General features: G+C 44.2%; 1 protein-coding gene across 2 annotated transcripts in view; it reads right to left on the bottom strand.

The window, feature by feature from the left end:
• LOC122553785 (dedicator of cytokinesis protein 2-like) overlaps positions 1-26,559 on the bottom strand; it is a 1,246,386-nt gene that overhangs the window by 163,929 nt on the left and 1,055,898 nt on the right. For both annotated transcript variants that reach the window (XM_087991733.1, XM_043698147.2), the window contains exon 37: positions 10,116-10,206. In XM_087991733.1, the coding sequence (XP_087847859.1) occupies positions 10,116-10,206 (91 nt within the window). The remainder of the gene's footprint in view (positions 1-10,115; positions 10,207-26,559) is intronic.

Raw genomic sequence — 26,559 nt, 5'->3', positions numbered from 1 at the left:
TCACCTTCTCAAGGAACAATCAATGCGCTGTCCACATTTCAATGATGACTAAGGTGGGAGCTTGGTTGCCAATTTTAAATGAGGTGTTGGAGAAAGCACTTACAAGACATGCCTTGTAGTGGTGGCAAACAGACTGGAGAATTGAACTGTGATCTCCCCATCTATTTGCTATCTTGCTAAAAAGTTCATTGATATGAACATACAAATCTACAAATTAGGAGAAGGCCATTCAGCCCCTTGAGCCTGCCATACCATTCAATGAAATCATGGTTGATCAAATTGCAACCTTAAATCCTCAGTCTAGCCTCACCCTGATTACCTTTCAGCCCCTTGCTTAATAAGAACCAGTCCAAGTCTGTGGAAATTTGCTTCCGTCAACTGTCCAAGGAAAGAGTTCCAAAAACTCACAACTGTCAGAGATATATGCATCACTGAATCTCCAGTTTGAATGGGTGACCCTGACAATTAAATAGTGACTCCTAGCCCTACATTCTCCCATAAGAAGAAACAACCTCTCCACATCGACCCTATTAAAATCTGCCTGGATTTTACAGGTAACTTTCTGCTGAGCAACAATATCGGCCATGGCTCAATGGGTAGAAAATGTGTCAAAATGGGCTCTATCCCCACTCCAGGGACTTGTGTACAAGATCTAGAATGATACTCCAGTGCTACGCTGACTGTACACTTTGGAGGTGTCATCCTTTGGATGAGACAATAGGTTGAGATGCCCTCTGTAAAGCACATAAACTCTGCCTGAGGGGACAGCACCACAATTTTCTCCAGTTTTCTGCCAAATATGTATTTGCTAATGATCCCCCACCTCCCAATCACCCCAGAAAAGGGACTGCCTGATCCCTAACATGTGTTGTCGGAGTTGCTGTGCACCAATTGTCTACTGTGTTGCTGGAGTGACTGCACTTTGACATTTCTCATTGGCTGTAAAGACATTTGGAACAGTCCTGAGGCTGTGGAAGGTACTATATAAATGCTAGGCTATAAAATCTAGGCTCAGACAGGAATGACTTTGAGTCATAAAAGCAAGGCAAGCTTACCAAATGACTTCTTCATTATCCTGTTTACATGACTCAACTTTCAAGGAACTATGAACCTGCACTCTAAAGTCTCTTTGTTCAGCAACACTCCCCAGGACCTTACCATTGAGTGTATAAGTCCTGCCCTGATTTGCTTTTCCAAGATGCAGTATCTCACATTTATCTGAATTAAACTGCATCTGCCACTCCTCGGCCCATCAGCCCATCTGATCAAGATCCGGTTGTACTCTTCTCTGCCCACTACACCACCAATTTTGGTGTCATCTGCAAACTTGATAAACATACCTCCTGTGTTCACATCCAAATCATTTATAAAAATGATGAAAGACAGTAGACCCAGTACTGATCCTTGTGACGCACAGTCTTGTCCAAAAAAGATCCTTCACTATCACCCTCTGTCTCCTACCTTCAAGCTAATTGTACATCCAAATGGCTAGCTCTCCCTGGATTCCATATTACCTAACCTTGCTTACTCGGCTACCTGCCCCAGAGCATTTGTCTATCAAACTATGCCTCCCAGCACAAGCTGCTATTTTCATGGGATGAGAGATGGAGTGTTCTTGGGATTGTAACAAGCAACAAGTGACAAGCTTAATGCTTATGGCAAACTACAGGCGGGAAAGCGTTAAATCTCTTTGATATAAAGTAGTTTAGTTAAGATGGAAAGTCAACATATTTCCATGAAGGTAACCCCTTGGCCTCTGCAGTTCTGGTTGCAATTCAAAATAATTAACACTGTGATTGTATTCATTGATTTGAAGGGGAACAGAGGAAGGTCAGTAATCACCCTTGATTAGTGGTCGACTTGCACAAGAACCTCTCCCTTAATTGGCTTGCAGTTCTCTTGTACCCTCTCAAAATTCAGAACCCAACAAAACGTGCTCAATTTGTAGATTCCTTCTTCCAATCAATAAAAGAGAATGTGTCCCTGATTTCAAGATGCAAAGTGCGCTTATGCATCAATCAGCAAATCACTGCTCATCAGCCACTTCATTCCCATCATGGATCCTCTCCAACTAAGTGCTGGAGGCTGGTACAATTACAACATTTAAAAGACATCTGGATAGGTATATGACTAGGAAGGTTCAGAGGGATATGGGCCAAGTGCTGGCAAATGGGACGAGATTAGGTGGGCATGGACGAGTTGGACCGAAGGGTCTGTTTCCGTGGTGTACGTCTCTATGATTCTGTGACTCTGCGTCAGTAGATCTGATTCTTGACTCAACAAAGTAACTTATGGAGCAAGAGAGGCCAATGCTGTCTATTTGACTGCCCCAAGGTTCAATTATTGGCATATTATACATGACTTCATTCCACGCCTCAAATGCTTCTTTCATTAACTCGCTGCTTTTAACACGGTGGTGCCTGAGGTCCGGTTAGCTGGAGAGCTGGCTTGCAACACAGAATCTCGCTAACAGTGTGAGTTCAATTCCCACACCGGCTGAGCTAAGCATGAAGGTCCTACCTTCTCCACCTTGCTCCTTGCCTGAGGTCTTCAATGCGAGAGCAGCCTTATGGTTCAGAAGGGCTTTACCTTTCCTGCCTGTCCCCCACCAGTGTTTCTCTGGCTGTCAGATGACAACCAGCAAAATAAAAAACATGCCTTTTACCAGCCCGCTAATGTAGGAAAATGTACAGTTTCGCAGGAGCATTATCAGATCAGAATTGACACTGGGCCAAAAAAAGGAGACAATAGGATAGGTCAAGGTTAGTCAAAGAGTTAGAATTTAGGGAGTAGCTTAAAATGTAAAACAGATGTCGAAAAGGAACTCCAATGCTTAGGCCTCAACAAAATGGAAGAAAATGAAAAAAGCACAGGACAGCAGTCTTAGAGGAGCACGGAATTCTCAGGGATTGTTAGGTTGGAAAATATTAAAGGCACGGAAGCAGATTTATTGAACTTTTTAAGACAGAGATTGACAGATTTTTGTTAATAAAGAGTTGAAAGATTACCAGGGTTAAGCTGGAATGTGGATTCAAGGTTATGATCAGATTAGCCACGATCTTATTGAATGTTAAAACAGGCTTGAGGGGCTGAAGGGCCTACTCCTGATTTGTATCCATGAATCTTTCAATAAGATAGTAAACAGAGGTGGAGACCATAACTGAATTCTCCAATCCTTCTGTCACTACTACAAGTCATGTCTTGTAAACACATTCCCCAACACCTCCACTTGACATTGCCCTCATGAAGAGGTTGCTGCAGTCACAGAGATAGAGTCATAGAGTCATAGAGATGTATAGCATGGAAACAGACCCTTCGGTCCAACACGTCCATGCCGACCAGATATCCCAAACTAATCTAGTCCCACTTGCCAGCACCCAGTCCATATCCCTCCAAACCCTTTCTATTCATATACCGATCCAAATGCCTCTTAAATGTTGCAATTATACCAATCTCCACCACTTCCTCTGGCAGCTCATTCCATACATGTATCACCCTCTGTGTGAAAAAGTTGCCCCTTAGGTCTCTTTTATATCTTTCCTCTCTCACTATTGAAATACAAGAGAGAAATTGATATTTGAGGCATGGTTGCACACTCAAAAGAAATATTCAAACTCAGTTGGTAGTACCCTGTTCTTTGAACCAGAAATTTGTGGATTCAAATCATACTCCAGAATTGAACATGCAATCCTTGCTGAAGGTACATAGTTTACATTAGATTAGATTACATTACAGTGTGGAAACAGGCCCTTCGGCCCAACATGTCCACACCGACCCGCCGAAGCGCAACCCACCCATACCCCTACATTTACCCCTTACCTAACACTACGGGCAATTTAGCATGGCCAATTCACCTGACCCTGCACATCTTTGGACTGTGGGAGGAAACCAGAGCACCCGGAGGAAACCCACACAGACACAGGGAGAATGTGCAAACTCCACACAGTCAGTCGCCTGAGGCGGGAATTGAACCTGAGTCTCAGGCGCTGTGAGGCAGCTGTGCTAACCACTGTGCCACCGTGCCACATCGTGGCAACAATCCATCTGTTTGTTCAGGGGGATGAGAAAGGGAGCTATTGCACTCTTTGAGGAGGGGCAGGGAGACATAGCAGTGGGCGAAGGACAGTGGAAGGGGAGCTTGACACATTGCTGTGGCCATGCTGTGTCACCAGTGGTGAAATTCACAATTTGGCACTTACCTGGATGCCAATTTGAACTAACTAAGTGGTAAGTTGCTAGCAATTGAGTCAATTGAGTCACAGTCATGGAGTTATATAGCATGGAAGCAGATCCTTTAGTCCAACTCATCCATGCCAACCAGATATCCTAAACTGATCTAATCCCATTTGCCAGCATTTGGCCCATATTCCTCTCAACACTTCCTACCTTTGCCTTACCAAAATTCAACCCCTCACATTTATCATTTACCTATCTAGATGCCTTTTAAATGTTGTAATTGTTCCAGCCACCACCACTTCCTCTGGCAGCTTATTCCATACACGGACCACCCTCTGCATGAAAAAGCTATCCCCTCGGTCCCTTTTAAATCTTTATCCTCTCACCTTCAACCTATGCCCTCAGGTTTTGGACTCCCTTACCCTTGGTAAAAAGACCTTGGATATTCACCCTATCCAAGTCCTTCATGATTTTATAAACCTCTATAAAGTCACCCCTCAGACTCCGACACTCCAGGGAAAACCGCCCTGCCTATTCAGCCTCTCCATATAGTTCAAACTGGCCAATCCTGGAAACATTCCTGTCAATCTTTTCTGAACTCTTTCATGTTTAGCAGCATCTTTCTATAGCAGGGAGACCAGAATTGAATGCAATATTCTAAAAGTGTCCTCACCAAATGTCCTGTGCAGTCTGACCTTCCAATTCCTGTACTCAGTGCACTGACCAATGACAATAAGCATGTCAAATGTCTTCTTCATCACTCTGTCTACCCACAATTCACTTTCAAGGAACTGTGCACCTACATCCCTGAGTCTCTTTGTTCGACAACACTCCCCAGGGCCCCACCATTACTTGTATAAGTACTGCCCAAATGCGAAACCTCATATTTATCTAAATTAAACCCCATCTGCCACTCCTCGGTCCATTGGCCCATCTGATCAGAAGATAACCTTTCTCAATGACTACTACACCACCAATTTTGGTGTCATATGCAAACTATCCCTCCTACATTCACATCCACATCATTTATATAAATGACAAACAAAAGTGGACTCATCACCGGTCCTTATGGCTGGTCATAGGCCTCCAGTCAGAAAAACCACACTCTGAAAACCACCCTCTGTCTCCTACCTGCAAACCAATGTTTTATCCAATTGGCTAGCTTCCCCTGGATTCCACGTGATCTAACCTTGCCAACCACCCTACCATGTGGAACCATGTCGCATGCCTTGCTGAAGTCCATATAGACAATGTTTACCACTCTGACTTCATTAATCTTCTTTGTCATCTCTTCAAAACACTCAACAGTGCTGAAAACCTTACCGCAAAGCCTCTTCCAAGGATGTCCATTTTGAAGAAGTTCTTGTCCTCCCTCCACAAGGATTTTAATGAGTCTTTCTCTCTCACTGCACCCCCAGATCATCTCCTCTGCCTTGAAGCTCTTCAACCACGTCTTGAAGTAGACCTACTAGTACCTGTTTATCTTCCCTCCCACCTATCCACTCCACCCTCTCCACCAATCTGTTACTATCATCCCCCCACCTGAATTCACCTATCATCTTCCCACCTACCTTTTCCCCAGCTCCACCTCCACACCCTTATTTATCTCTCTTCTTCCTTCACATTCCTGATGAAGGGCTTATGCCTGAAACACGACTCTCCTGCTCCTCTGATGCTGCCTAACCTACTGTGCTTTACCAGTACCACACTTCTCGACTATGATTTCCCATGTACAAAGCCATGTTGACTATCAGTAATCAGTCCTTGCCTTTCCAAATTCTGTCCCTCAGAATCCCCTCCAACAACGTACCTACCACTGACATAAGGCTCACTGGCCTGTAATTCCCTGGCTTTTCCTTACAGCCTTTCTTTAAAAATGTCACCACATTAGCCGCCCTCCAATCTTTTGGCACTTTACCTATATTGATGATACAAATATCTCAGCAAAGGGCCCAGCAATATTTTCCCTAGCCTCCCACAAAGTTATGGGATAAACCTGATCAGGTCCGGGGGATTTATCTACCTTTATGCATTTTACGACTTCCAACATCTCCACTTCTGTATTATGGATACTCTTCAAGACATCACTATTTATATCCCCATGTTCCCTAGCTTCTATATCCTTCTCTACAGTAAATACTGACGCAAAGTATTTGCTGGCTTTTAAGAAGGACAATGATACCACTAAAATAAATACATGTAACGCTGAAGATCTTCTAAACAGCGTGCTGATTCAGAAATGGTTTTACAGATTTGAGAGAGATGTACTGAGAAGCAAAAAGAAAGGGATATGTGAGATACTTTGAAACTTTACTCCATCTCCAGACCACAGTGACAATAACTCATGGAGTTGGAGGAACAGGAGTTGAAGAATACAAATGATTATGGTCAGAAATTGGTGCAAAATTTATTCAGATATGATCTCAAAAGAAATTTCATTGCAAAACAGTGAGCAACAGTCAGATGAACGCTGAACAGTGGCAGGGATGCAAATATTAGGGATAGACATTGTGCATTTCGATGTGGAAATGTAAATAGAAGTTTGAAATGTTCTATCCTGAAGGAATGTGGATCCCAGGACAATTGGGATTTTTAATACCAGGTTAGATAGATTTTTAATATATATTGAATATATTATATTTACTAATGATATCATAGATTTTTATTTGGTTCAGGACTAAGGGACATGGAACTTGGTTACATAATTGGAGTGAAAGCAAATTAAATCAGTCATGTTCAAATTCAATGAGTTCCCATGAGTGGATGATAATTTAAAAAAAACATTAGGAGCAGGAGTAGGGCATTTAAACCCTGTTTGGGCCAACTCTGGCTTCCAAGAAAACCAAGGCTGACATGACTGTGGCCTCAACTCCACTTTATTACCAATACCCAATACCAGTTGACTCATGTGGTTAGTCAAGAACATAGCTATCTCTGCCTTAAGATTATCCAATGGCCCTTTCTCCAACAAAGAGCATTCCAAAGATCCCACAACACAGAAAAAAATAATTCTCTTGAGCTGTTCTCTCAAAGACTTGAGCTTGCTTATGGTAGCCAGTTGCACATTTTAGCCCACTCTGTGAATAAAGAGATTTCTTCTTTTCCCTCACTGAGTTTTTCAGCAACAAGTCCGTCTAGTTCAGGTGGAACAGTTTGGGTTTGGAGACTGGGAGTGACTTTTGCTGAGTTATATTATTATTTTACCATCCTTGCCTCATGCTCAGTTTATAAATACTTCAGGGATGTCAAGTGAGGGTGGTAGTCGAGAATAGTTATTGTGATGCCCAGGCTCACCACAACCCATTCTGATTCAACGCCTCAATTTGATGTGTGTGAAGGGAAACTGATGTGGACAATATAGGATTCTTACCACTTTTTATAGATGCACCATAGAAAGCATCCTACAGGTATCTGGATGCATCACGTTGTGGTTTGGCAACTACTCTTCTCAAGACTCACAAGAGTAGTGAACACAGCCCAGTCCATCCATTGACTCCATCTGCCTCAGGAAGGCAACAAACATAATCAACGACCCCTCCCACCCCAGTTATAATTTCTTCCACCCTTTTCTGTCTCTTTCGTCATCCAGTATTTCCCCAGAGTGGACAGCCTATGCCATGTTCTACGCAAAGGTGAGACGGGAAAGATTTAAAAGGAACCCAAGGAGAAACGTTTCTCATGCAGAGGGTGGTGTTTGTATAGAATGAGCCACCAGAGGAAGTGGTGGAGCCTAGTACAGTTACAGCATTTAAAAGACATCTGGATGGGTATGTGAATAGGAATGGTTTAGAAGGATATGGGCCAAATGCTGGCAAATGGGACTAGATTAGGTTAGAATATCTGGTTGCCATGGATGGATTGGACCAAAGGGTCTCTATGGTATAGACTCTATGAATCTATATCATTGATGACGACGAGCATCTTGCCAAGGTCATTCCTACACTTCCACATCTTGGCTTCAAACAACCACCAAATCTAAAACAGACCATTGTTTGCAGTAAACTACCCACTTTCAGATCAATATTGATCACAACACCATACAGCCCTGCCATGGCAACTTCTGCAAGACATGTCAGATCATCGACATGGATACTACCGTAACACGTGAGAACACCACCCACCACACACATGGCATATACTCACATGACTCAGCCAATATTGTTTACCTCATATACTCCAGGCCCAAGGCATGGTATATTGGTAAGACCATGCAGATGCTACGACAGCGGATGAATGGACACTACGCAACAATCGTTAGATAGGAATGTTCCCTTCCAGTCAGGGAAAACTTCAACTTTCAAGAGTAATCAGCCCCTGATCTTGAGGTAAACATCCTCCAAGGTGGCCTTCAAGATACACAACAACACAGAATCGCCGAGCAGAAACTGATAGCCAAGTTCTGTACCCATGAAGTTGACCTAAACCGTGAACTGGGCTTCATGTTGCGTTACGTGTGACCCCACCACACTGTTCTGTATCTGTAAAACCTTCCTCACCATCCTGTTTTGAAGCCATCACCTTGATAAATTGTTGTGATCTCTCTACCTTAATTAGCTTGTACAGTTTTGGATTATTTATTACTTTGGTTAGACGCACGTCATGTGACCCTTATACCTAGCATGCTATCCCAGCCAAATAAAAACCGAAAGACCTATGAATGCTGTAAATCAGGGCAGGGGCAGGGGCTGCTGGGGGTGGGGGATTCAGGGCATCTGTGAAGATAAGTCCGAGTTAACGTTTCGGGTCTGGTGACCCTTCCTCTGGTGTTTCTTCACAGATGCTGCCCGACCTGCTGGGCTTCTCCAGCGGCTTCTGTCTGTGATCCATGTTATTCCAGTCATTTGGTTTGTCTCCAGCGCCACCTCATTTTGAATGTTTTGCAATTATCTCTCCACCTCATTTAATCTGATTATAGGTCATCCCTTTGCTTGTTATTCAGCTGTTGACACTTTACTCACACCATCTAACACTCTTAGTCACCTGCAGAGACTTATTATTCGACACTCAAAACACCATTGTCTGACGTTTTGATCTCTCTGCCCATTAATCTCTCTGCCTATAGATTCCATGTGCTTCTCTCTCACTTCACCTGATGAAGGGTCTACCCTCCAAAAGCTTATGACTTCAAATAAACCTGTTGGACTATAATCTGGTGTTGTGTGATTTCTGACTTTGTCCACCCCAGTCCAACACTGGCACCTCCACATTGTAACTAGTTTTCTGCCAACAGCAAACTTGGGAATATTGTACTGAGGACAAATCATTGCTCATCACCTTTCCACCATTTTCTTTTTGCTGTTTACATCCAATCTGTGCTCCTTTAGTTACCAACAGGACAGCCAGTGGAATCAGCTTCTCCCCATTTATTCTATCAAATCACATCCTGATTTTCCACATATTTTTCTGATTCCTGCACAATTCCTTTCCAATTCCTGCACAATGCTAAACCCATCTATTAAAAGAGGTTGGTTGCCCCCAGCTCCGAGTGTGGGTGACACACATTAGGAAGGACATAAGGGCTTTGAAGAGCAGATTGACTGGAGGGATCACAGGCAGGCATGTTCACAGCCATGTGAATAGACTGGAAAAGCTGGTGGAGTTCCCTCAGCTTTCCAAAGGGAACTGGATGAATACTTGCAGGAGAAACAAAAACTGCAGGGTTATTTAGAGAGTGTGTGGTGATGTGGGAGGAAATGAGGTGAAGGAGATTACTTTTCAAAAGGGCCAGTGCAGACTGGATGGGCCAAATGGCCTCGCACTGATTAGTCATTTCATGCTTCCAATACTGTTTCTTCTGATCAAACACTTTCCATTGAATCTGGATGGCTGAGATATTGCAATTCTCATGGAAACTGCAGTGATGCACTCAGAGTGGGCTGCTGTGCTGAAATCAGTCCCAGCACCCATTGTGTCGAACACAGAAATGCTTTGGTCATTACCTTCAGCAACTTTGCATGCAGGAGTAGAGTGAAGGCCGCCTCTGTGAAATTTTCATTGAAGATATGCAAATCTCGGAGTTTATACATGTATCTGGGAGAGAGGGGGCAGAAAGTAAAAACTGATCAGATGTTTAACAAAACAAACACGAACTGCGGGTGCTGATACCAAATAAGAAAAGATTTACGTTTCTATCAGGCTTTTATGATCCCAGAACATCCCTTGGTAGCTTGGTTGCTCTTTGCTAATGGTAAAATTCTTGGCAGTGTAGATGAACAGAGAGACCTTGGTGTCCAGGTGCATAAGTCCCTGAAAGTTGCCACGCAGTTGATTGGGTTGTTAAGAAGGTATTTGGTGCGTTGGTTTTTATTGGTAGGGGGATTGAGTTTCGGAGCCATGAGGTCATGCTTCAGCTGTACAAGACACTGGTAAGGCCGCAGCTGGAGTACTGTGTGCAGTTCTGCTCACCGCATTATTGGAAGGAAGCTTTGGAAAGTGTTCAGAGGAGACTTACTAGGGTGTTGCCTGGTATAGAGGGAATGTCTTACGAGGAAAGGCTGAGGGAACTGAGGCTGCTTTCGTTGGAGAGAAGAAAATTGAGACTTAATCGAGATGTATAAGATACTCAGAGGGTTAGATAGGGTGGACAATGGGAGCCTTTTTCCTTGAATGGTGAAAGCTAACATGAGGGGACATAATTTTAAATTGAGGGGTGATAGATTTAGGACAGATATCAAGGGTAGTTTCTTTACTCACAGAGTAGTAGGGGGTGTGGAACAGCCTGTCTGCAACTATAGTAAAGTCGCCATGTTATGGGCATTTAAATGGGCATTAGACATACATGTGGATAATAATGGAACAGTGTAGGTTAGATGGGCATCAGATTAATTTCACAGGTTGGCACAACATCGAGGGCCGAAGGGCCTGTACTGCGCTGTAACGTTCTATATTCTATGTTCTATGTTCTCCTGAAGTTCATTTAAATTGCAGTCGCTGTTGTAAAGTAGGAAGTATGGCAGTCAATTCGTACAGAGCAAGCTCCCACAAACAACAAAGCAATGAGAACTGGGCCCTTTTTGTTTAAGGAAACAGGTTGAAGGATGAATATTGGTCATGACACCACTTGAAATAGTGCCAAAGGTCTTTTATAAATGTACCTGAGGGAGCAGATTGGGTTTATTATTACGTTGGAATGACAGCACCTCTGACACTGATGTCCTCCCTCACTATTGCACTGGAAGAATCAAATTACAAATTTCTGTACTCAGGCTCTTGCGGTTTGACTTGAACCCATGACTTTCTGAAGATGGCATAAGCTGGTATTCACTGGGCCATGACAGTTAAGTGGGTACCTAAAGCAAATCAGCAGCGTCATTTAGGAATAAAGAAATGCTTAATGAACCTGAACATTTATTCAATGATCAATCTCAATCTCCCACCTTCTCTTCAGAAGTTCATTGAGTTACATTATTTTGAGGTGAAACATGGAGAATGGGTCATCCTTAACTTCAATCTAACTGAAGAACTCTTTGTGACAGCAGTCCTAAAACTGGCCTTTCATCATTTTAAAATATAACTTCTTCCCTTCCACTGCTGTCCAAGAGTATCTGAAAGTCCTGCTGTTGGTTTACCCTGAACATAAGAAAATAAGAACCAAAAGATGGCCTACTCAAGCCTGCTCTACCATTTAATATGGTCATGTTAATCTCATCTTGGCCTCAACTCCACTTTACTGCCCACGCTCCATAACCCTTCACCTCATTACTGATTAAAAATCAGTCTATCTCTCCATAAATCTATCAACATTCCAGCATCAATTGTGCTCTGGGGTAGTTACCTTCTTTTCCAAACACTATGACGTCTCTTTCTAGATTGCCCCACATGACGGCATATCCTCTCTCACCTATTTCATAAATCTCCTTTAATATCAATTAGATCACCTCTCATTCTTCTAAAGTCCAAAGAGTATAGGCATAACCTGGGAAACATGGTGATTCAGCAGTTAGCATCACTGCCTCACAGAGTCAGGGACCTGGGTTTGATTCCAGTCTTGGGCAACTGTTTGTGTGGAGCTTGCACATTCTCTCCGTGGGATTCCTTTGGGTGCTCTGGTTTCCTCCCACAGTCAAAGATGAACACGCAAGGTGGATAAGCCATGGGAAATGTAGAGTAGGGAGCTGGGTCTGGCTGGGACGCTGTTCGGAGGGGGTTTGTGTGTACCTGATGGGCCGAATGGCCTGCGGCTCACACTGTAGGGATTCTATACAACTGCTCAATCTGTTGTCATAAGACCAACCCAACTCAGCGAATCTCCTTCCAAGATGCTACTTCTCAAATCTGGAAACATTTACCCTCTGAACTCAGACTAAGGGCTAGCCATGTACTGCTCTCAGATGCACAGCAGTTAACAGTGGCCTACTAAGAGCTGAGTGTACAGCAGTGACAACAGAAACTGGTGTTTCATAATGACAATCTCCTGTTTATCATTAATATTGTGGTAGTGTCACTGCAAGCAGCAATTGGGTAATGTAATCAAACACACCAGAGACAGTAATTGTAGGATGTCCTTGGTAAATGCCCGTGGGCTCTCATTAACATCATAAAATCCTTTAGATGGCACAATATGAATTCTAATTTACTGACAATGCGTACGTTTTTGTCAGCGACCTGCCATAGTCAGCAAACAAAATCAAAGAGTGACCTTCCCCCGTTAATTGTTTGTTCTGACAGTCAACGTGAGTAATCAGTCAATTTTGTGTTAGCAGATGTTTAACACAATTGGTGTTACTAATGAAATTAAAACCATAGTGATGTTCCGTTTGATAAAGAGCAGAGCTTCAGGAGATCGGTTTCAGATTGAGCTGACTAAAGACTGAACAGATCTAGTTTCCCTCTGTTTCTCTTCAACGATAAAGGTCAGGAGTTTTACACACTTTTAGGAAGAGAAAAAGGCTCAGCAAGCCTGTCCATTCTTCCCAAATGTAGGAGAAGGGATCGTGGGGTTACCCTCCTTGTCCAAAATGTGTCAATTCCGTGATCGCCAATTTACCTCCGGTCTCAAGGTTTGTAGATTGAAGCTCTCCTCTACAGCCATGTATCATTTAGTCTGACACCTTAATATAGCACTGAGGGTGAGCCTTACCCTCAGTTTTGCTGTCTTATGGATGGGATATTAAACTAAAGCCTCATCTGTCCTCAGAGGTGAACAGATCTAAAAGATCCCATGACACAATTTGATATCCTAGTCAATATATATCAACCAACTTCAATAACCAGCTTTTGGAATACCGCATGCAATTTTGGTCTCCCTCCTATAGGAAGGATGTTGGGAAACTTAAAAGGGTTCAGAAAATATTTACAAGGAAGTTGCCAGGGTTGGAGGGTTTGAACTATAGAGAGAGGCTGAACAGGCTGGGGCTGTTTTCCCTGGAGTGTCAGAGGCTGAGGGGTGACCCTGATAGAGGTTTATAAAATCATGAGGAGCATGGATAGGGTAACTAGAAAAGGTTTTTTCCCTGGGGTGGGGGAGTCCAGAACAAGAGGTCACAGGTTCAGGATGAGAGGGAAAAATTTTAAAAGAGATCTAAAAGGCAACTTTTTCACGCAGAGGGTGGTGCGTGCATGGATTGAGCTGCCAGAGGAAATGATGGAGGTTGGTACAACTACAACATTTAAAAGGCATCTGGATGGGTATTTGAATAGGAAGGGTTCCGACGGATATTGGCAAATGGGACTAGATTAATTTGGGATATCTAGTCGACATGGACGAGTTGGAGTAAAGGGTCTGCTTCCATGTTGCACATCTCCACGACTCTGTGACTCTAAGAACCCAGGCTATCTTATGGCTACTGTATTTCTGAGTGTGGAAACTTTCTGTGTACACCAAATTGGCTGCCACATTTCCTTCATGACATCAGTGATTACACTACATAGACTGTAAAGGGCTTTAGGATGTTCCATTATATAAATCTTTTACTGTATTGACTGTCATAGAACATAGAACAATACAGCGCAGTACAGGCCCTTTGGCCCTCGATGTTGCGCCGATCCAAGCCCACCTAACCTATACTAACCCACTATCCTCCATATACCTATCCAATGCCCGCTTAAATGCCCATAAAGAGGGAGAGTCCACCACTGCTGCTGGCAGGGCATTCCATGAACTTACGACTCGCTGAGTGAAGAACCTACCCCTAACATCAGTCCTATATCTACCCCCCCCTTAATTTAAAGCTATGCCCCCTTGTAATACCCGACTCCATACGCGGGAAAAGGTTCACACTGTCAACCCTATCTAACCCCCTAATCATCTTGTACACCTCAATCAAGTCACCCCTAAACCTTCTTTTCTCTAATGAAAATAGCCCCAAGTGTCTCAGTCTATCCTCATACGATCTTCCTTCCATACCAGGCAACATCCTGGTAAACCTCCTCTGCACCCGTTCCAGTGCCTCCACATCCTTCCTATAGTATGGCGACCAAAACTGCACACAATATTCCAGATGCGGCCGCACCAGAGTTTTATACAACTGCATCATGACCTCAGGACTCCGGAACTCAATTCCTCTACCAATAAAAGCCAGTACGCCATATGCCTTCCTCACCGCACTATTTGCCTGGGTGGCAACTTTCAGAGATCTGTGTACAGAGACTGTATCAGAGACTGTCGATGAGGATTAACTCTTCAGATGTTGGTATATCATGATAGTCTTTATCTGTGAGCCTTGAAGATGAATGGTTGGAAGTTATTTTACCATGAGTGTGGGGTGGGGGTGTGTGATGAATGATGAAGGGCTTTTGCCCGAAACGTCAGGGTGTGATGAGTGTCAAGTTAAATCATGGCTTAACCCAACACCACCATATGTTGCACAGACAATCTGTGTTTTGTGTTCTCATTGCCTTTAAAAAAAACACAAGGGTTTCTTGTTGGCATTATGCCTCTTTCCATATTGAATTCAATCATGGATCATCTATACCCCTGTTCCACCCATCTGTCTTTGTCCCTGGCATCTACAGGATTTGTGTGCTTCTCTGCTCTGCCCCTGGGTATTGAACAGAATTTTGAGGATGGCCACCATCACTCACTGTTACTGGAGTGTGTAGTTGATGATGAAACAAGAGAATGAGATGCAGAGATTTCTTTTTAAGCAGTGAGTTGTTTCAAATTGAAGTGTAATAGAGTTAGGATAGAATTTTGGGAATAGATTCAATGGCAACATTCCAAAGGGAATTTGGCGTAACGATGAAGACGAAAAACATTGCAGAGCTTAGAAATATAAACAACTGGAGAAGAAGTAGGCCATTCGGCCCTTCCAGTCTGCTCCACCATCCATCATGATCATGACTGATTATCCAACTCAATCGCCTATTCATGCTTTTCTCCCAGTTTCTTTAATCCCTTTTACCCCGAGTGCTATATCCAACTCCTTCTTGAAATGGTACAATGTTTTGGTCTTAACTGCTTTCTGTGGTAGAGAATTCCACAGGATCGCCACTCTCTGGTTGAAAACATTCTCCTCATCTCACTCCTAAATAGTTTATCTTGTATCCTTAGACTGTAGGCCCTGGCTCTGGAATTTCCTGCCATTGGGAACATGCTTCCTCCATCCATCGTGTTAGTCCTGTTAGAATGCTATAGGTTTCTATGAGATCTTGCACAACATCATGGGCCGAAGGGCCTGTACTGTGCTGTACTGTTCCATGTTCTAAGTTCTGTTGTCCTAAACACCAGCAAATGTAATCTGAACTGCTTCAATTCTCCTCAAACCTCAGTCCTGCAACCCCAGGAATCAGTCTGATGAACCTTCACCGCACTCGCTCTACAGCAGGAACATTTCCTCCTCAGATAAGGAGACCAGAATTGCACACAAACTGCACACACTTGATCTCACCACATAGTTACAACAAAATCAGAAATTACTGGAAAATCTCTGCATAGGTCTGACAGCACCTACAGGGAGAAAGCAGAGTTACTGTTTCAGGTCCAGTGATCCTGCTTCAGAACCAGTTCAGACGTGTGACCTGAAACATTAACTCTGCTTTCTCTCCACAGATGCTACCAGATCTGCTGAGATTTTCCAGCATTATCTGATTTCCAGCATCTGCAATTCTTTGTTTTGTTGTTTCCCATATAAATTCAGCAAGTCATCCTTTCTCCTGTACTCAGAACCTCACATTATCAGTAGGTGGTACATTGGCTCAGTGGTTAGCACTGCTGCCTCACACGACCAGGGTCCCAGGTTTGATTCCAACCTCAGGTGACTGCCTTTTTAGAGTTTGCATGTTCTCCCCATGTCTGCGATTGTTTCCTCCCACAGTCCAAAGATGTACAGGTTAGGTGGACTGGCTATGCTAAATTGTCCCATAGTGTCCAGGGATGGGCAGGTTAGCTCGATTAGCTATGGGAAATGCAGGGTAACAGGGACGATGTAGGGGTGTGGATCTGGGTGGGCTGCTCTTTGGGACTCATTGGGGGCTGAAGGGCCTGCTTCCACACTGTATGGATGTTATGAAGGCCAAATATCATTTGCTTTCTTGACTGCATGCAGCAGCTGAATATTGAACTTCAGTGTCTGCAATGCAAGGACAGACACATCCTGATGCACAACCCCCTTTCAATTTATAGCCAAAACCAATCCCTGTTTTTGCTCCCAAAGTGAATAACCTCACATTTATCCACATTATACTGCATCTGACACGCATTTGCCCAGTCACTCAGCCAGTCCAAATTGCACTGAAGCATCTCTACATCCTCCTCACAGCTCACCCTCCCATCTAACTTTGCGTCACCTGCAAATCAGCTAAAACATTAATATATGTTATGAATTAATGGGCTCCTAATACCAATCCATGTGGTATCTCATTCAGAAAAAGACATGTTTATTCCTACTCTTTGTTTCCTATCTACCAAATAGATATCTATCCATTTCAGTACACTACTCTCAATCCCATGCACTTTAATTTTACACAGTAATCTCTTCTGTGGGACTTTGTTGAAAGTATTTTGAAAGACATAAGGCATGTGGACAATGAGACTAATCGGGTTGCTCTATCCAAAAGGTTGGCACAGATGCAATGGGTCTGAACGCCCTGTTTCTGTGTTATGCCAACCCATGATTCTACAAGTGACAATGACTCCTGGTTGGCTTCAATGAAACTTTCCTCAATTAGCAGGAAATGTTTCATAGGGAGGAAGTAGGTTTGGGAAGGTACATTGGTAAGCCCATAGGGCGTGGGTTCCAATCCTAATATGGCAGCTGGTGGAACTTGAATTCAATTCATAAAATCTCGAATAAAAAACTAGTCTCAATACTGGTGACCATGACAACTATAGTTAATGCTGAGGACTTCCTTGAACTCCATCCAATTCCGTGATACCAAAAGGACTTGGGTGAGGAACAGGCAAAACTTGTATTTTACAATTCACCGCATCTTGCTGAAGGCAAGAGTCTCTTCTCATCATGCCACCAGATGTTTCTTGCTGATTGGTTTTAGACTAAATCAGTCCTGTAGGTCTGGTCAGAACAAGAGGATGCTGGCAGCAATCTAGGTTTGTTCAATATATCATATCAGTTGCATGACATACGTGCTATAAATTCTGTGTCTTATGATCCTACCTCACTAATTACCTGACAAAGGAGCAGCTACCATTTATAGGCAGCGGTTGGCATTGCACGCTCACTCGACACAGAATCACTGTTATGGTATAGAAGGAGGCCATTTAACCCATTTTGCTAGCACCAGTCCTATCACCTAGTGCCAACCAAGCCTTTTCCCCATGTCCCTGTACAACATTATAATCACAACTAGATGCCAGTCTTGCCAGTGACACCCAAGAATGAATGCAAAAAGAAAAGGAAAGTCCCATGCTGTAAATAGCCCAAAGAGCAAAACCTGCACTCGGCTGTTTGCCTCAGTTCTGTGCGGCATGCAGAACGGAATGGAGCACCGCAGTGCCAACAGTTCTGTGACATACATAGAGAGTAAGGCGGCAATCTGCTTTGGAGTAACAAAGACTGTTGATGATCAATAAAAGAGGCTTCACTCGCTCTGCCAGGCCTCTTATCCTATTCAAAGCCATTTCCAGCAAATGCTGAGGAGTTGTGGAGTTAATCGAGCATATTTCTGAAGTCCCAGTCCAGAGACTCGAGAACAACATCTAGACCAATATCCCCATGACGGAGTGAGTGCTGATGAGACAGTGACTAGACTTTGGTGGCTGCAAAATGTTGTAGAATAACCATAGAATGCAAAAGGTCTTTGTAAAATGTGTGTATTTTATTCCTTGGGTTTTTCAACGAACTCTACATCTGTAGTGCTGTCATGCATAGTCTTGCAATGCTCTGGAGCACCTCATTGTTTTGAAATGTATTCATATATATCAGGTGTCTGGTTAAAAACACTTCTAGCAATGATGAAATGGCCACATAGGGATGAATCCTTAATTTCCTTATTGTTTGCAACATCACTCTAAAAGGTCGAGCCCAGATCTGAATGCCTTGACCCTTGTTCTGGGCTCCTTCACCTGATGCTGGTTGGGGATATGACAGAATACCTTAGGATCTCATTGAATATAGACTGACACACTCAGGTGTCAAGGAACAAAGAATAAACAAAGAACACAGATCAGCATAGTACAGAATGGGCCCTTTGGCCTGCCAAGCCTGCATTGAAACATGATGCCCTTCTAAACTAAAAACCTTCCCGCCTCAGGCGACTGACTGTGTGGAGTTTGCACATTCTCCCCGTGTCTGCATGGGTTTCCTCCGGGTGCTCCGGTTTCCTCCCACAGTCCAAAAAAAATGCGCAGGTTAGGTGAATTGGCCATGCTAAATTGCCCGTAGTGTTAGGTGAAGGGGTAAATGTAGGGGAATGGGTCTGGGTGGGTGCGCTTTGGCGTGTTGGTGTGGACTTGTTGGGCCGAAGGGCCTGTTTCCACACTGTAAGTAATCTAATCTAATCTTTTGCCTCGACATGGTGCATATCCCTCTATCCCCTGCCTATTCATATATTTGTCAAGATGCCTCTTAAACATTGCTATTGTATCTGTTCCTAATACCTGCTCTGGCAGCACATTCCAGGCACTTATTACCCCTCTGTGTAAGCAACTTGCCCCTCCCATCTCCTTTAAGCTTTCCCTCTTTTATCTTCAACTTATGTCCACTAGTAACTGACATTTCTACCCACGGAACAAGACTCCGACTATCCATTCTACCTAGGCCTCTCATCATTTTGTAAGCTTTTATCAGGTCGCCCTCAGCCTCTGACGTTCAAGAAAATTCAAAGCAAGTTTGTCCAATCGCTCTTCGTAGTTAATACCCTCCAAACCTGACAACGTCCTGGTAAGTCATTTCTGTTCTCTTTCCAAACCTATACAATCCTTCTGAGGCAACCAGATCTATATACAGCAATTCAAAATGTGGCCGAACTAAAGTCTGTACAGCTGTAACATTGCCAATAATTAGACTCAATGCCCAGCAAGCATGCCATATACCTTCTCGACCATCTTCTCCACCTGTGTTGCCATTTTCAGAGAACTGTGGACATGTATGTCTCAATCCCTCTGTAAGTCAACGTTTCTAAGGGTTCTGTCATTTACTGTACATTTCCCTCCTGCATTAGACCTTCCAAAATGTATCACCTTGCATTTGCCCAGATTAAATTCCATCTGCCATTTCTCCACCCAAGTCTTCAACCTATCTATGTCCTGCTGTATCCTCTGGCAATCCTCCTGACTACCTGCAGCTCCCCTAACTTTGTGTCCTCATAGTCTTAGCAATAAAATCAAACTAAAATGACTTGAACCTACCCCAAGTGAATTGCATTCATCCAGGCAAGTAGGCAACATTCCATCGCACTCCTGATTGGTGCCTTGTTGATGGTGGGCAGGCTTTGGGGACTCAGGAGATGAATTACTCATTGCAGGAATCTTAGCCTCTGAACTGCTCGTTATCACTATTTATATGGCAAGTCCAGTTCAGTTTCTAGTCAATGGTACCCTCAGGATGATGATAGTGAGGGATTCAGTGATGGTAACAGTGTGGTGGGGAATTGTTTGATTCTCTCTTCTTAGAGATGGTCATTTCCCAGTTTTTGCATGATGCAAATGTTATTGACCACTTATCAGCTGAAACCTGGATAGCATTCAGATCTTGCTGCATTTGGACACGGACTGCGTTTGCATTTGAGGAGTTGCGAATGGGGCTGAACATTGCGCAATCATCAGTGAACATCCCACTTTCAACCTTATGATGGAGGGATGGAGTGTTCACCACTCTCTGACTCTGTCTCTGTCTCTCCCTCTCTCTCTTTGTCTACTCTTTCAAACCCTACAATATTAAAGTCATCCAATAAGGTCCTATGGCATTGCTTTGACAAGCTAAATAATGAGGCAATTCCAAAAGGAGGGTTCCAAGATAAGCAGCCTAGATTTTCATATCTTCTTCTTGTTGAGGTTACAACACCCTCCCAGTCACCTTCCTTAATGAATTGATACTTGAACCTTCAAATATGATGCTGGCATTAGAACATCTATTAGAGATTGATTTTTAAATCCTACTTCTCCTCCAACCCACGCCAACCTGACTGGTTGGAATTTGAAGATTCAAGCAAGCCCACAATCCTTTATAGTTGGGGCTCTGATGAGATCATTTCCTGTTTTAACCAGAAATGTTAGCAGGGGAGACTGCTAAGTGTGAGGTGATTCACTTTGGAAGGAGCAACAGGAATGCAGAGTACTGGGCTAATGGTATGATTCTTGGGAGTGTAGATGAGCAGAGAGATCTTGGTGTCCATGTACATAGATCCCTGAAAATTGCCACTCAGGCTGAGAGGGTTGTTAAGAAGGCATATGCTGTGTTAGCTTTTATTGGTAAAGGGATTGAGCCACGAGGTCATGCTGCAGCTGCATAAAACTCTAGTGCGGCTGCACTTGGAGTATTGCGTACAGTTCTGGTCTCTGTATTATAGGAAGGATGTGGAAGCTTTGGGAAGGGTGCAGAAGAGATTTACTAGGATGTTGCCTATGGAGAGAAGGTCTTTTGAGGAAAGGCTGAGGGACTTGAGGCTGTTTTTGTTAGACAAAAGAAAATTGAGAGATGGCTTAGATTAGATTAGATTACATTAGATTAGATTAGATTACATTACATTACATTACAGTGTGGAAACAGGCCCTTCGGCCCAACAAGTCCACACCGACCCCCCGAAGCGCAACCCACCCATACCCCTACATTTACCCATTACCTAACACTATGGACAATTTAACATGGTCAATTCACCTGACCTGCACATCTTTGGATTGTGGGAGGAAACCGGAGCACCCGGAGGAAACCCACGCAGACACGGGGAGAACGTGCAAACTCCACACAGTCAGTCGCCTGAGGCGGGAACTGAACCCGGGTCTCAGGCGCTGTGAGGCAGTAGTGCTAACCACTGTGCCACCGTGCCACCCGCTTAATTGAGACATATAAGATAATCAGAGGGTTAGATAGGGTGGACAGTGAGAGCCTTTTTCCTTGGATGGTGATGGCTAGCACGAGGAGACATTGCTTTAAATTGAGGGGTGATAGATACAGGATAGATGTCAGAGGTAGTTTCTTTACTCAGAGTGTAGTAGGGGCGTGGAATGCAGGCAATAACAGTAGCAGACTCGCCAACTTTGAGGGCATTTTAATCATCATTGGATAAACATATGGATGAAAATGGAATAGTGTGGGATAGATGGGCTTCAGATTGGTTCCACAGGTTGGTGCAACATTGAAAGCTGAAGGACCTGTACTGCGCTGTAATGTTTGATGTTCTCCCCCACCCCAAGGCTGTTCCAGGCCAGGGAATATGCTGTGGTCCAGAAGAAGTCAGGTGAGATGGGCTTTCATGCGTTTTTGAGTTTTTTTAATGGAATAAGTGGCGTTAAGAGTCTGTCAGGAACACCCAAAGGAGCACTTGAGTTTCCCTCACTCCTGAATTGCCACTTCCCCACTCAGTCCCTTTCCTGTTCACACTCACCTTACAGCCATCATCCCTTCCCTTGGCAGTAACCTCAGAACCCATGAATTCTTGCTCCCCTTCTTCGCTGACCCACACCACCGCCCCTCCCCTACACCTGCCCAGTTTCTCAGATCCTCATTCCTCACTTGTTGCTCACTCTGAGATTCCAGACCCTATCACACTTCTCCTCCGTCTCTCTGTTCCCTTTGAGGTAAGCTTCTCAAGAAAATGGGCGACAATGCTCACATCACGCAGAGTACTAACGAAAAGCGGATGAGACGAGGGGAAGAGAATATTCGATCAGAGAAATGTAATGCATGGAAATCCCCAGTGTTCCACACATGAAGCACTGGAATGAAACAGTGTGGATGTGGATATAAAACAAAAATCAGAATTGTAATTTTTCAAAGACCATCTGGAGCTGGAGGCACTGCCACTGCCTCATTATCTCCTGCCAGTTCATCTTGCCAAGAGTCTTCATTGATTGGAAAATGACAAAATACTTAGCATGAGGGATAGCAGCCAACAAGTTTCTGTTGTCTTCCTCATCAGATTGCCATCCAGCTGAATTTTCCAACTTTAACCCTTTAAAACAGTGAGATAAGGTTCCCTAAACTACCAAGTAACAATCAGAGAATAGGTACCTCATATTTTGCTAAAATTGAAAGGAACGTTCTTGAAGCAGAGAAAGATATGAGGCAATGGGGAGAGGGTGGGACAGTCTGATTCAGTTTTTTTTGATCTGACAGATACCTGCATCGTACGTCATGTGCTGGATGGGTACCTTTTCTGCTTTTGCCTTGTTTTCTTTAATATTCAGTTTTGAGCAATCTCTCGTTATTGTCAGTCCCAAGTTGCCCCCTGAGAGGGCCATGTTCCTGAACCCCTGCAGTACCTGTAGTGCAGGGGCTGAAACAAATACAGTGAATGCTAGAAAACTCAGCAGGTCTGACAGCATCTGTTGAGGGAGAAACAGATGAACATTTTTGGTTATACTACAGGCATCCCAATCGCCAGTAAAAGATGGAGGAACAGATATGTAAGCAGATAATGGAAAGATGTAAAAGCAACAGGGTGTTGTAGTAGGGGATTTTAAATTCTCCAATACTGACTTGGACTCCCTTAGTGCTGGGGACTTAAGTGGAGCAGAATCTGTTGGGTGTATCCAGAATGGTTTCTTGAAACATTATGTAGATAATCCAACAAGGGAAGAGGCAGTTCTAGGAGAAAGTGAGGTCTGCAGACGCTGGAGATCAAAGCTGAAACTTTATTGCTGGAACAGCACAGCAGGTCAGGCAGCATCTAGGGAACAGAAGATTCGACGTTTCGGGCACATGCCCTTCTTCAGGAATGAGCAGAGAGTGTTCAGCAGGAGAAGATAAAAGGTAGGGAGGAGGGACTTGGAGGAGGGGCGTTGGAAATGTGATAGGTGGAAAGAGGTCAAGGTGAAGGTGATAGGTCGGAGTAGGGTGGAGGCGGAGAGGTCAAGAAGAAGACTGCAGGTCAGGAAGGCGGTGCCGGGCTGGAGGGATTCGGCTGAGACAAGGTGGGGGGAGGGGAGATGAAGAAACTGGTGAAGTCCAAGTTCATCCCCTGTGGTTGGAGGGTTCCCAGTCGGAAGATAAGACGCTCCTCCTCCGACCGTCGCGTTGTTGTGGTTTGGCGGTGGATGAGTCCAATGACCTGCATATCCTCGGTGGAGTGGGAGGGGGAGTTGAAATGCTGTGGTACAGGGTGATTGGGTTGGTTCGTCCGGGTGGCCCAGAGGTGCTCTCTGAATCGCTCCGCAAGTAGGCGGCCTGTCTCGCCAATATAGAGGAGGCCACACCGGCTGCAGCGGATGCAGTAGATAATGTGGGTGGAGGTGCAGGTGAATCTGTGGCGGATATGGAAGTTTCCTTTGGGGCCTTGGAGAGAAGTGAGGGGGGAGGTGTGGGCGCAAGTGTTGCACCTCCTGCGGTTGCAAGGGAAGGTGCCGGGAGTGGAGGTTGGGTTGGTGGGGGGTATGGATCTGACAAGGGAGTCGCGGAGGGAGTGGTCTCTACGGAAAGCTGATAGAGGAGGGGAGGGAAATATATCCTTGGTGGTGGGGTCCGTTTGGAGGTGGCGGAAGTGACGGCGGATGATGCGCTGTACATGGAGATTGGAGGGGTGGTAGGTGAGGACCAGTGGGGTTCTGTCCTGGTGGCGGTTGGAGGGGCGGGGCTCAAGAGCGGAGGTGCGGGAAGTGGAGGAGATGCGGTGGAGGGCATCGTCGATCACGTCGGGGGGGAAATTGCGGTCCTTGAAGAAGGAGGCCGTCTGTGTTGTGCGTATTTTGAACTGGTCCTCCTGGGAGCAGATGCGGCGGAGACGAAGGAATTGGGAGAATGGGATGGCGTTTTTACAGGGGGCGGGGTGGGAGGAGGTGTAGTCCAGGTAGCTGTGGGAGTCGGTCGGTTTGTAGTAGATGTCCGTGTTGATTCGGTCGTCTGAGATAGAAACAGAAAGGTCTAGGAAGGGGAGGGAGGAGTCCGAGACTGTCCAGGTGAATTTGAGGTCGGGGTGGAAGGTGTTAGTGTAGTGGATGAACTGTTCAACCTCCTCGTGGGAGCACGAGGTAGCGCCGATACAGTCATCAATGTAGCGGAGGAAAAGATGGGGGGTGGGGCCAGTGTAGTTGCGGAAGATGGATTGTTCCACATACCCTACGAAGAGGCAGGCATAGCTGGGGCCCATGCGGGTGCCCATGGCTACTCCTTTTGTTTGGAGAAAGTGGGAGGATTGGAAAGAAAAGTTGTTCAGGGTGAGGACCAGTTCAGTCAGTCGAAGGAGGGTGTCGGTGGAAGGGTACTGGGTGGTACGGCGGGAAAGGAAGAAGCGGAGTGCTTTGAGAAGAGGCAGTTCTAGACCTTGCACTGGGAACGGGCCTGGCCAGGTGATTGAGCTTTTGGTGGGGAAAGATTTTGTGAATAGCGAATGTAATTCCACAAGATTTAAGATCATTAAGATCAGGATAAAACTGGTCATTGGGTGAAAATGCTAAATTGGGGGAAGCAGTAAGGAGTGAAATTGCATCAGGGGGGGCGACATGTGGGAGTCTTTTAAAGGCCAGTTGTTCAAAGTTCAGGACCAACATGTTCGTGTGAGAATGAAACATAAGAATAGCAACTCATCATGCCAAAACAAACCCATCAAGTATATTAGTAACTAGTTCTCTTGAGATCCTGCAATTCTGTCCATTACAACCCCAGAAACCTGACAGCCACAGGTTCATTATTTTGTTCAGTTGCTCTTTGCACATGCTTGTGAGTTTCCTGAGTTCCTCCATTTTTTCCCATTTCCTAATTTATAGCCACGTTTGGGATGTTACTTTTATCTTCCACAGTGAAGTCCCAATGTAATATACCTGTTCAGTTCATCTGCCATCTCTTACATTTCTGTTAGCAATTCTTCAAACATGTTTTCTATAAACTGAGCACTCACTTTGTTAAATCTTATCATTTTTGATACCTATAGAAAATCTTGCTATCATTTCTAAAACATATTTCTGGCTAGTTTCTCTCTGAAACTAATGTTTCTCTCTATATTAACCTTTCAGTCATTCTTTGCTGTTTTATATTCTATCCAATCATATGACTTGTCACCCATCTTTGCCCAATTAATTATTATTTTCTTTTAGTTACATGCTTTCTTTAATTTTTAAGTTAAGCACAGATGGTGGGTCCTCCCGTTGGAATTTATTCTTTCCCATTTAAAAGGATATGTTCCGTGAATTCTGAAATATTCCCTTAAATGTCTGTCACTACATTTCTAATTTGCCAGTTCATTCTCGGTACCTTTGCTTTCATGCCTTATAACTGCTTTTATTTAAGTTTGACATAAAGGTCTTAGAACCATTTTTCTCTTTGTCAAACCAAATGTAAAATACAATCATATATTCCCTGTGTGGAGAAAGTAAGGACTGGAAATCAGAGTTGAGAAAAAGTGGAGCTGGAAAGGCACAGCAGGTCAGGCAGCATCGGAGGGTCAATATTTCGGGTCAGGACCCTTAGTCAGGTCCTAATGAAGGGTCCCGATCTGAAATGTCAATTTTCCTGCTCCTCCAATGCTCTCTACCGTGCCGTGCCTTTCAGCTCCACTTTTGATTGCCTTCTGTTCTCTGTTACTTGCTTGCCTTGGATCTGGTTGAATAGTGGAGTGACTTCAGGGGCTGAATACCTACTGCTGCTCCTCCTTCCTATTTTTTTCTAAAACTGGCTCAGTTAGAATGTAGAACATAGAACAGCACAGCACAGTACAGGCCAAGCATTTATCTTAATCTAAGATCAATCTAATCTACACACCCCTCAGTTTACTGCCATCCATGTGCTTGCCCAGAGGTCACTTAAATTCCCCGAATACCTCTGACTCTACTACCAATGCTGCCAGTGAATTCCACACACCCACCACTCTCTGCGTAAAGAACCTACCTCTGACATC

The sequence above is a fragment of the Chiloscyllium plagiosum genome, unplaced genomic scaffold, assembly GCF_037043375.1.
Source record: "Chiloscyllium plagiosum isolate Xiang-an unplaced genomic scaffold, Cpla_swu_hap1 HiC_scaffold_1, whole genome shotgun sequence".
Taxonomy (NCBI): Eukaryota; Metazoa; Chordata; class Chondrichthyes; order Orectolobiformes; family Hemiscylliidae; genus Chiloscyllium; species Chiloscyllium plagiosum.
The sequence above is the reverse complement of the archived record's forward strand: the minus strand, read 5'-3'. Positions and strand labels throughout refer to the sequence as shown.